Source organism: Oncorhynchus keta, chromosome 15 (assembly GCF_023373465.1).
Source record: "Oncorhynchus keta strain PuntledgeMale-10-30-2019 chromosome 15, Oket_V2, whole genome shotgun sequence".
In the NCBI taxonomy this organism is placed as follows: domain Eukaryota; kingdom Metazoa; phylum Chordata; class Actinopteri; order Salmoniformes; family Salmonidae; genus Oncorhynchus; species Oncorhynchus keta.
In genome coordinates this window covers 10914120-10926911 of record NC_068435.1, presented here as the reverse complement: position 1 = coordinate 10926911, position 12792 = coordinate 10914120, and the positions used below count along the sequence as shown (strand labels likewise).

General features: G+C 41.1%; 1 protein-coding gene across 1 annotated transcript in view; it reads right to left on the bottom strand.

Moving 5' to 3' along the window:
* Nucleotides 1–8264, bottom strand: part of LOC118396066 (collagen alpha-5(IV) chain-like) — a 65869-nt gene extending 57605 nt beyond the window's left edge. Inside the window, 1 exon segment of the mRNA XM_052463358.1 lies at nt 8052–8264. Within this exon segment, the coding sequence (XP_052319318.1) occupies nt 8052–8114 (63 nt within the window). The 5' untranslated portion in view covers nt 8115–8264.
* Nucleotides 8265–12792: the final 4528 nt, after the last annotated feature.

Below are 12792 nucleotides of genomic sequence, written 5' to 3'. Positions count from 1 at the left end.
TCCTGGTCAGGTCAGATGGTCAGGAATAAACCCTGGCCCTACTGGTCTGCTGTTTAGGAATAAATCCTGACCCTACAGGTCAGATGGTCAGGAATAAATCCTGGTTCTACAGGTCTGGTGTATAGGAATAAATCCTGGCCCTACAGGTCTGGTGAATAGGAATAAATCCTGACCCTACAGGTCTGCTGTATAGGAATAAATCCTGGCCCTACAAGTCTGGTGTATAGGAATAAATCCTGGCCCTACAGGTCTGGTGTATAGGAATAAATCCTGGCCCTACAGGTCTGGTGAATAGGAATAAATCCTGGTTCTACAGGTCTGGTGTATAGGAATAAATCCTGGCCCTACAGGTCTGGTGAATAGGAATAAATCCTGACCCTACAGGTCTGCTGTATAGGAATAAATCCTGGCCCTACAGGTCTGGTGTTTAGGAATAAATCCTGGTTCTACAGGTCTGGTGTATAGGAATAAATCCTGACCCTACAGGTCTGCTGTATAGGAATAAATCCTGGCCCTACAGGTCTGGTGAATAGCAATAAATCCTGGTTCTACAGGTCTGGTGTATAGGAATAAATCCTGGCCCTACAGGTCTGGTGAATAGGAATAAATCCTGACCCTACAGGTCTGCTGTATAGGAATAAATCCTGGCCCTACAGGTCTGGTGTATAGGAATAAATCCTGGCCCTACAGGTCTGGTGAATAGGAATAAATCCTGGCCCTACAGGTCTGCTGTACAATGTCAAGATAAATCCAATATCTAACTCTGAATATCTCCTAAGGGGTTTTCAAACATGTTGTAGTTTCATGATGACTGTACAGGTTAAAGTGGAAGAACGGAATGGGGAGTTCCAAGGTTTGGACATTCTTCAGTGTGAAAGCACAATATTAGCAGTAGCCTCCTCTCCCCACCCCTCCCCTCATTTTATCTGCTGTCCTTGGCCTTGGACCTGGATTCAAATATTTTGTTTTCAGTCAAATACTTTTGCTGCACCTGACTGAGCTGAAATTGTGCCAAACGTATAAACACTTCCCATCTGGCACTCCAGGCTACAGACACTATATGGCTACAGACACTATATGGTTCCAGACACTATATGGCTACAGACACTATATGGCTACAGACACTATATGGCTACAGACACTATATGGCTACAGACACTATATGGCTACAGACACTATATGGCTATGCTTTTCACCATATGCTCCTATGAGGTGTTTTACTGTGAACACGTTTTATATTCATTGATGATTTGCTGCTTTAGTGTCTATCTGTCCTTGTTGTGTTTTTATTGTGAATGTATTGGTGATGTAAGTATTTGCTGGTGCAATCAAATATCCCCTCTGGTGGACTAATAAAGTACTATCTGATCTCCTTCAGGATAATGGCCCATCTGACCCCGAAGTGTCCAATGACCACTGGAGGAAGACTAAAAACAGGAGGTCTTCCTGGTCAGGTCAGATGGTCAGGAATAAATCCTGGCCTGACAGATTTGCTGTTATGTAAATACATCCTAGCCCTACAGGTCTGCTGTTTAATGTCTAGATAAATCCAATATCTAGCTCTGAATATCCCATAAGGGGTTTTCAAACATGTTGTAGTTTCATGATGAGTCTACAGGTTAAAGTAGTATTAGCAGCAGCCTCCTCTCCCCATTCTTCCCCTCCTTTCAGGTGTTGTCCTTGACCTCAGACCTTGATTCCAATTGTGTTTGTTGTCAATCAAATACTTTTGCTGCACATGTTACGTTTGCTCCCGCTCCCCCTCTCTGGCGCTCAATGTCGCCAGGCTGCTTATCATTACGCACACCTGTCACCATCGTTACGCACATCTGGGCTTCATCAGACTCAAGTGGACTCCATCACGTTATTAATTACCACCCCTATATCTGCCACTTTCCCGAGTCAACATTATATTATGCTATGTGTCCCTTGTCCAGACACTGTTTGTGTTTTGTTTCCTGTCTGTTTATTCATTAAACATCCTCTCCCTGTACTTGCTTCTCGTCTCCCAGCCTCTGTCCTTACAGAATGCTGACTCCACAATTTGAAGCATCAGGGAGTTTTATGTTTTTGTTGGTGATGTCGGTTCCGGTTGCCGCTGCCGAAGCAACCGGGATGCCTCAGCTGGCTCGAGAGGCTGAGAAGCCTCAGTTGGCTCGTCGGGCTCCCACGCCATGCCCCATCCGGCTCGTCTGGCTCCCGCGCCTCGCCTCAGCTCTCCCATGGGGAGGGGTACTGTCACGTCTCCTCCCACTCCCCCTCTCTGGCACTCGAGATCTCCAGGCTGCTTATCATTACACACACCTGTCACCATCGTTACGCACATCAGCACTTCATCAGACTCGCCTGGACTCCATCACGTTATTAATTACCACCCCTATATTTGTCACTTCCTCAGTTTCTTTCCCGAGTCAGCGTTAATGTCGTTATGTGTCCCTTGTCCAGACGCTGGTCGTGTTTTGTTTCCTGTCTGCTTATTCATTAAATATTCACTCCCTATACTTGCTTCTCGCCTCCCAGCGTTTGTCCTTACAGCACAAGACAGAGCTGAAATTGTCCTAAAAGTATAAACACTTGCCATCTGACACTCCAGTCAGGCATCCTTGTGTGCACCTACATTGTAAACTTTCATTCACACAATAGGTAGGCTAGGTTGTAGCAACCTCATGATTGGTATAAGGAACATTTGAGTATCATGTAGTAGCCTAAACCTATTGATGTTCCATTGAACTGAGTGAATGGAATATGAATGACAGTCACCCAATGTGATCTAATAGAAATAAGGCCATGCTCATGAAAAAAATGAAATGTTATCTCATCTTCAACGGCATCGACCGCCACTGCGTGATGTAGTTAAGACCCTATGCTCCCTAACAAAGCGTAGTGAGGAGAGGAAAGAGAATAAACGTGGATAGAAAAAGCACGCAGTCTCTTTCAAACTGAACCCTTTTTTTAATATGACAGTGGTTCCACACGTTCTTGTGACACAAGTTGTGTGGGAAAAATATTTGTTGTATTTTGTTTCTGTTACATTTAATTAAATTCGTACTATTAAAATATGTGTGTTGACTGTTATTGGGTAGGTGTGTCTTGTCTGTTTAATTAACAAAATAACCAACTATTGAATTTCATGGCTGCACAGACCCCTAACAAAGGTCTAATAAACTCAAAATATGCTCTTCTATTCTTTTGAAAATACATTTTATTAGTTTTAAAATGTTTCTTAGGACCTGCCTAAACAAATGAATAACATATGTATTATTGATGGTGTATATTCTCAATGGAGTTATTAAAATAGATGCCCACTCAGATCTGTACACTCATCCTCGGCATGCCGGCATGGTAAATTATAAAAGGTGTATGGGCCTGTTTGTAAGCGGGTCATATAAACATTGTCAGGTTTTTTTTTACAGGCAAAATACTATAAATCCTTTGTGAAAGCAGTATACTGTAAGTGTCCCCCATTCTCAGACTAAACACACGCATACTGTGCCATCCTCCTTCCTGTGTTCCCCAAAAGGCACTTATTGACCCCCTCAAACTTGACCTAGTATGGACAGGTGAAAACACTCAAGTCCCAATGTACTTATGGCACCACAAACAAACACACTGGGACTCGCACACGTCTGTTTACCGGCCCATCCACACGATGGATGCTGTTTGCACATCAACACAAACATGGTGGACCACCGGTGTATAAACATGACGTTTTCAAGCCAGATCAAGACATTAAGTACAGTGTGTTCATCTTTAATAGATTTTATCAGATTGTATGTTTGTGAGACGCTGACTTACTTTACATGAAAGGAAATTTACTAGAACGCAGGACGTTGTTTGCACATCAACACAAACATCGTGGACCACCGGTGTATAAACATGACATTTTCAAGCCAGATCAAGACATTAAGTACAGTGTGTTCATCTTTAATAGATTTTATCAGATCGTATGTTTGTGAGACGCTGACTTACTTTACATAAAAGGGAATTTACTAGAACGTTGGGACGAGTGAAGTGAGTTACGCCAAACATCCACTCCAAACATGGCCACACAGCAAATGATCCAGTGTTGAATCAACACAGTGTTAAATTTAATATTGGTCCTGTGTCCATATGGGCCCACACTTTTCAGTGTTCAATGAACACACCACTTAGTGTCAAGCCTTATCTGCATATTTCTCAGAGTGCCTTGCCGTTGTTAGTGACAGAGACATGGTTGTTGCATTCCTCCATTTTCCATCGTGTGGCCTTCGCCAAGTGAGATCCTAAGCAAATATGTTATCGTTCAAATATAATTCTACCTTAACCATCTAAACGGGAACAACTATTTCAGTAACGGGTGCAATAAGCCCAAGAAACAGAAAAATGTTATTTACAATACCGGTCAAAAGTTTTAGAACACCTACTCATTCAAGGGCTTTTCTTTATTTTTACTATTTTCTACATAGTAGAATAATAGTGAAGACATCTAAACTATGAAATAACACATATGGAATCATGTAGTAACCAAAAAAAAAAGTGTTAAACAAATCAAAATATATTTTAGATGTTAGATTCTTCAAAGTAGCAACCCTCTGCCTTAATTAATGACAGCTTTGCACAGTCTTGGCATTCTCTCAACCAGCTTCATGAGGTAGTCACCTGGAATGCATTTCAATTAACAGATGTGTCTTGTGAATTTGTGGAATTTCTTTCCTTTTTAATGTGTTTGAGCCAATCAGTTGTGTTGTCACAAAGTAGGGGGGGATATACAGAAGATAGCCCTATTTGGTTAAGGACCAAGTCGATATTATGGCAGTTCAAATAAGCATAGAGAAATGACAGTCCATCATTACTTTAAGACATGGAGGTCAGTCAATACGGAACATTTCAAGAACTTTGAAAGTTTCTTCATGTGCAGTCGCAAAAACCATCAAGCACTATGACGAAACTGGCTCTCATGAGGACCGCCATAGGAAAGGAAGACCGAGAGTTACCACTGCTGCAGAGGATAAGTTCATTAGAGTTACCAGCCTCAGAAATAGGCAATTAACTGCACCTCAGATTACAGCCCAAATCAAATATTTTTGGATTTGTTTTAAACTTTTTTGGTTACTTTGTGATTCCATATGTGATATTTTATAGTTTTGATGCCTTCACTATTATTCTAAAATGTAGAAAATAGTACAAATAAAGAAAAACCCTTGAATGAGTAGGCGTTCTAAAACTTTTGACCGGTAAAGATTTGATCCTGTAAATATTTTTCTGAAGCTATGGTAAAATGTCTTGTTCAAATAATGTATATCACCAAATCATTTGACTGTTTCTAAAAGGTGTTCTACGATATATGAATAAGAATGACAGCAATTGACAAACACCTGAATATTTTTGGCCACCGTGCAACTTTAGAACCCCAATTCAGAGGGTCACATTTTGAATGCAGTATATATTGTAAAGGATTATTGATTTTTTCATAGATATTTCATAAGACCTACATAGATGCTTCATAAATCATTATTTCTTAGGGTGACAGGCCTTTATTTGTCTTAGAGTGACAGGTATGCATTCAAATGGTTATTTTCCAAATCCTAATATGATATTTGCTTATAAATGATTAATAAAACATCTATCTATGTAGGCTTTATTAAGGGTGTATGAAAGCTTAATAAGAAATGTGTTTTATGACCATTCTGATCATAAATGACCTACTGAGGTACACGAGGCCTTGCTGTCAGGTTTGGGGTCAGTTCCATTCCAATATAATCATTTCAGGGGATGAATTTAAATTCATGTGGATGTAAAAAAAAAAATATATATATAGAATTTCATTTGACCCCAGTCCTATTTACAAGAGAAAACACCAGAGTCTACTTCACACCTGACACTCATAGGGCATGTTTCCCAGACACGATATTAAGTCTAAATCTAGTCCTGGACTAATTAGCAGTCTCCATTAAACATGATTTTCAGTCAGGACTAGGCCTAATCTGTTTCTGGGAAACTGTCCCATAGAGCCTGGTAGCCTACTAAACCTTCTGCCCTATATAGCCTGGTAGTCCTACTAAACCTTCTGGCCTATATAGCCTGGTAGCCTACTAAACCTTCTAGCCTATATAGCCTGGTAGTCCTACTAAACCTTCTGCCCTATATAGCCTGGTAGCCTACTAAACCTTCTGGCCTATATAGCCTGGTAGCCCACTAAACCTTCTGGCCTATAGAGCCTGGTAGCCTACTAAACCTTCTGCCCTATATAGCCTGGTAGCCTACTAAACCTTCTGGCCTATATAGTCTGGTAGTCCTACTAAACCTTCTGCCCTATATAGCCTGGTAGCCTACTAAACCTTCTGGCCCATATAGCCTGGTAGCCTACTAAACCTTGTGGCCCATATAGCCTGGTAGCCTACTAAACCTTGTGGCCCATATAGCCTGGTAGCCTACTAAACCTTCTGGCCCATAGAGCCTGGTAGCCTACTAAACCTTCTACCCTATATAGCCTGGTAGCCTACTAAACCTTCTGGCCCATAGAGCCTGGTAGCCTACTAAACCTTCTGCCCTATATAGCCTGGTAGCCTACTAAACCTTCTGCCCTCTATAGCCTGGTAGCAGAACAAAACCTTATGGCCCATCTAGCCTGATAGACTGCTAATCTGTCTGGCCTATAGAGCCTGATAGCCTACTAAACCTTCTGGCCTATAGAGCCTGGTAGCCTACCAAACCTTCTGGCCTATATAGCCTGGTAGCCTACTAAACATTGTGGCCCATATAGCCTGGTAGCCTACTAAACCTTATGGCCCATAGAGCCTGGTAGTCCTACTAAACCTTGTGGCCCATAGAGCCTGTTGGCCTACTACACCTTGTGGCCTATATAGCCTGGTAGTCCTACTACACCTTGTGGCCTATAGAACCTGGAAGCCTGCCAAACCTTCTGGCCAATTGAGCCTGGGAGCCTACTAAACTCTTTGGCCTATATAGCCTGGTAGCCTGCTAAACCTTCTGGCCCAATTGAGCCTGGTAGCCTACTAAACCTTATGGCCCATATAGCCTGGTAGCCTACTAAACCTTCTGGCCCATAGAGCCTGGTAGCCTATGAAACCTTCTGGCCCATATAGCCTGGTAGCCTGCTGAACCTTGTGGCCTATATAGCCTGGTAACCTTCTAAACCTTGTGGCCTACATAGCCTGGTAGCCTGCTAAACCTTCTGGCCCAATTGAGCCTGGTAGCCTACTATACCTTATGGCCCATATAGCCTGGTAGCCTGCTAAACCTTATGTTGTAGGCCTACACCTGGCCAGGGTATCTGGCCCTATAGGATAGGCATCCTAGAAGGCTACAATGCGTAGTCTGGTTCCAGGTAGAACCATTTTTGGTTCCTGGTAGAACCATTTGGTGTTCCATGTTGAACCCTCTGTGGAAAGAGTTCTACATGGAACCCAAAACGGTTCTACTTGGAAGCAAAAGGGGTATACCTGGAACCCACAAGGGTTTTTCAAAGGGTTCTGCTATGGGGACAGCCGAAGAACCCTTTTTTTTTGGTTATTAGGTTATTAGAAAAAATGTACTAAGAATGTCTCCCAAAGGCCCAATACACAAATTGCATACAGCATGATATAGATGCCTGTGAATAAATGAATGAATCGATACAGCAAATATCTAAAGTTAAGTATAGGACAGACATAGGCCAAACTATTATCACGCACGAAAAGCAAGTCCCACAGTCTACTTCATAGGCTAGCACATGGTCAATCCGGGATCCTTGGGATGTCCCTACGCTTAACCCTAACATTAACCCATACCTTAACCCTAACCTTAACCCTTACCTGAACCTAACCCTTACCTTAACCATTTTACATTTAAACTTCAATGGGGTAGGGCCATCGCATGATTCCCGGATAACGTGGACCTATGTTAACAGGTTATGCAGGACTCATATAGGCTAAATTTGTGAACCCGTTTCATTTTCATGTAGCCTACATTTCCCTATAAAGATTTGTCCGTAAGCTTTCCTCACAGCCTTCCTTTTCATGAACATTCAGTTTTTTTTAAATCATGTATTTTTAAAAGGGTATGATGCTTACATCCTTCGCCTCAATTCCTCGCAGCAACACCCCCAAAGCAAAACAAAGCAACGCAGTCCTCATCTTGAAGATGATCTTCCCGCCACTATTGGATTTAGCAAATTCGCGTGCTCCTCTCCTCGATCTCCTGCAACATACAAGCAGCCAGGCCCGACACCTGTGTGCGCGGCAAGCGACAGGTGCGTCAGTGCGGTTGGAGGAGCGTGTGCCCACTAGTATTCTGTCAGCAGCACACACGGTGACGTCACGTTCGTATGGAAATGAGGAAAAACATTCAAAATAACAGCCCGTATTTCAAAACATTGCAATGTAAATAACTAATTTAAAAGATACGAACAAATAAATAAAAAAATGCTTTAAAAATATATATAAATAAGGAAAAAATACTATGTTGACACTGGTATGTTGAGAATATTGGCTTTTCCACCTGTCTCAGTTAAAGTGTAATGGGAAATATTCAGTAGGGTCTCTACTAACCAAATATTGTGATTTTCTAGGGAGACTGTGTTACACGGCTTGCTGCTGGCTTTGGACTGTCACCGGACAAATCTTCACATTTCCCGAAAAAATGTAATTACTACATTTTCCCCCAATTGTCGCACGAATGCAATTCCACAAAATACACCTCATGTCCAGCAGCAGATTGGCCATAATAAGATATCACATTATCCAGACAGGTTGTAGCATAGAATACTTTATCCTAGTGTATATGTTTCACACAGTCGCCATAAATTCAAAGCACACGCATAATTGACACTGCCGGACGGGACACGAGACCCAAATGCAGTTTCAAGGTCTCATCAGAAGTGAACATTCGTTCCCGGTCCGACCCAAACTCAGTGAGTTGAAGCCCGAGCCCAGGCCTGGTTCTACATTACAGAAATCAATTGAGCCCGAACCCGAAAAAAAGCCAGATTTCTAGAAAACCGTAGGTTATATTGATTTATATTGATGTTGAGAACAACAAGGGGGAGGCGGGGGAGGCGGGTGGCAGCGGAGTGAGAAGACGAGGAAACAGCCATTGGGCCTAGAAAAAGCACAGAGGGGAAAACTCACATTAGCTATGTCATATACAACCATATACCATACTAATTTAAAGTAATAGGCTTGTGTGGTCGGTCGCCTAGATGATAATTTCAGCACCGTTTTGATTGGGACAGTACCATCGCGCTGCTTTGAGACAAGCCTGGGGGAATCTAGATAAATCAATCATGGTCAGATCTTTGCTTTCAATGAATCTCCGTTTGGATATTTGGTAACAATTAGGCTGTGGAAACGTTAGCAAAGTTGAGTTCAGTTTAATGATCATCTTTATTCTAGTTTTCTAGCATTTTATACAAGCGGATTTTGCTCTTCACCACCGTAGTAGCCTTGGTTACATGCAATAATGTAGCATACAATTACTATTTATCTGCTTACTGTTGTAGTAGTCTTATATAGAACGTAGGCTATTTTCCTATTGTCCCAATCCCACTGAAACCCATCATACTGACTGACTCATGTCTCGCATGAAAATTCCTAATTTTATTCTGTAATCCATAGGCTGCACCATCAAAGCACGTCTCACCTATGCATGTCAAAATACCGCTATAACATTTCGCCCGCTTCGCTGTGTGGCCTCGTATTGCTGCAGATATGAGAGCTCCAGCATACAATGTGTCATTTACAAACGGTATGAGAGTACATACGGAACCGTTCCGTAACTACAGACGCTGGGAGACGGGAAGGAAGTACAGGATGAGGATTTAATAATAAATAAACATGACACTAAACCAGATCAACGTCCGGACAAGAGAAACAAAACAACATCAATGCAGACACCGGAATGAAACGGAGGAAGTGACAGATATAAGGGAGGCAATCAATGACCTGATGGAGTCCAGATGAGTCCGATGAAGCGCTGGCGCGTAACGACAGTGACAGGTGTGCGTAACTGAGAAGGGGGAGTAGGAGTAGACGTGACAACAAACGAATATTTTTTTTAAACAGAGTTGGTCTCGGTTAAAATACCTTGATATTTACACAATTTCCACCCTTCATCTATTCGTTATTCATGAGCTGACCTGCTATCTGTTTAATCCTCAACTAGCTAATTTATTTGTTTTCTCATCTAACACCGAACAGAAACATTTAACATGCAATAATGTAGCCTAAGACTATTATGTATCTGCTGACTGTTGTAGTAGTCTCATATAGCCTTTCGTAGGCTATTTTCCTATTGTCCCAATCCCACTGGAATGAATCCCAATCCCACTGGAATGACTCCTGACTCCTGTCTCGCATGAGAATTCCTAACTTTATTCTGTAATGTATACACTGGGCTATCAAAGCTCGTCTCACCAACGCGTGTCAAAATACCGCTATAACATTTTCCCCCGCTTCTCTGCGCTGTCTCGTATTGCTGCGCATATGAGAGCTTCGCCAGATAATGTGTCATCTACAAACGGTATGAGAGTACATATGGATATGTATTTTTTAAACAGAGTTGGTCCGGGTTAAAATACCTTGTTATTTCCACTCTTCATCTCCCCGTTATTCATGAGCTGATCTGATATCTGTATAATCGTCAACTCGACTTTGCAAAATGGGAGATACTCTGTCATTCGTTGGAGGGTATCTAGAAAGCTTTAGTCATTTTATTGTTGTTTTTAGTGAGAGTCACTAGTACTCTGTATTAAACCCGTTGCCCAGCACGAGACCCATTTAAGTTTTGCAGTCTCTTTTGAGTAATTCCTTATGTTTTACATATATATATGTGTGTGTGTATTTTTTTCACTACAGATACAAACTTCTACATAGGAACAACAATTTACAGATGCACACAAACAATGACTACATCTCATCTGGCCAGACCCGCATGCTCACACCCCCATCCATATTGTTTGCCACTTGGCCTTAAATTGAACCAGTTCGTTTTTTTCGGTTGCCCATAATATTTAAATAATAAATCATTCGATTTTTCCATTGTGTTAATGATGGCGGATTGATTGAGTTCCAAGTATTTAGTATAGCCTACGTTTTTTCAAGATGAGTGATGAAAAGAGAATCGTCCAGCCCATTGGGTATCTCACTACACCCTCATATGCCATGTCTTGAAATATGCAAACAGACGGATTAAAAGTAAGTTTATTATGTAACACTTCTGACAGAAAATGTTCTAGCTCCGCCCATAACTTTGTGACTTTATAGGATTCCCAAAAGGCATGGATATTTGAGTCATTACTAGTTTTACACTTAGGACATTACTCCGCAATTGTGCTGTAGAATTTGTGAATTTCTATACATTCACATTAAGCATACGTTTTCGTTAATTGTAATTTCAACAGTTATGCTTCAACTTTCCCACCATCTTGTGCAACATAAGTTATTTTTAAGTCGTATATCTTCACACTCATATAAACATTATTTTCTGACTGAAATAAGATTCCTTCAATAGTCCTGTGTGTGTGTGTATCGGTGTCTGTATTGAGTAATTCCAATAACATACATATATATATATTTTATTAAAAGTTTATTTATTGAAATATATCTAACAATAGCTTTCAACATGTGTAAACTTTCAAAAGAAATGCTGGTATAAATAATACAATATAAAAATGATCCATCAATTATTTCAAAGGTGGTTGCAATGCTGTGAAAAACAGGTGTATTGCACTATATTCCAAAGTGTAGCATATCTTTGCAGGGAGACTCTTATATATTTTTTAAAGGAGAATGGTAATCCTGTATCATCAGTTCAGTGGTTATTTAATTCAGAAGATGACCTGAAAAACGGAAAACGGCAAATTTTTAGTTTTTAGTTTCTGAAAAAAAAAAATCTAATTTATTGTGTCAGAATTGGACATGGAATAATGAAAAACAAAATAACAACAAAACGTTTTCAAAGTACATGCCCCCTCATATAACATTCACATGGCTTAGGGTGTGTGTTTACAGCCTAGGTTGGCAGCACAAAGAATGTATTAAGACTGTTTGAGCACAGATAAATCAAGGAGAGCGATCTTTCCCCCAGATGTTTAAATATGAAGTATCTGTTTGGAATTTCCCAGTGGCCGGCAGTGGGAGAGTATGGAGCGAGATGGAACTGGGCCGACATTCTGCTCATTTTCTCATCTAGGAAACATTTGATCTCAGTACAGTTTTCTGTTCCCAAAACAAGAATATGTTATGAATATTTACCCTTTGCATTGTGTTGTTTAGAACTAGTGCAAGGGTGAATTGAGTTATTGCAAACGTGCACATCTTGGGTTGGTTATACAAATCGTTGGTATGAGTGTGACAGGATGATAAAATTACTAGTGTTAGCTAAAATGCAGAACTTAGCATGAAGTTAGCATGGCAATAGAACAAACTCAACAGGGTTGGTCCTTCTGTAGCTCAGTTGGTAGAGCATGGCGCTTGTAACGCCAGGGTAGTGGGTTTGATTCCCGGGACCACCCATATGTAGAATGTATGCACACATGACTGTAAGTCGCTTTGGATAAAAGCGTCTGCCAAATGGCATATATATATATACTGAACAAAGTTGGCTAGCACTGGCTGGCTAGCTAGCACTGGCTGGCTACTGCTGACTAGCTATCAAGCTGACTAGCTAGTCGGCTGGCTAGCTATCCCTAACTGGCTACTGGCTATAGTTATACTAGCTAGTGGACATAAGAAAGTCCCTCAACATGCTACAAGATGAAGCTGCCCGGACAGAGCTACTGCTGCAGAAAGGTGATATTTCCCCATTACTTTCTGT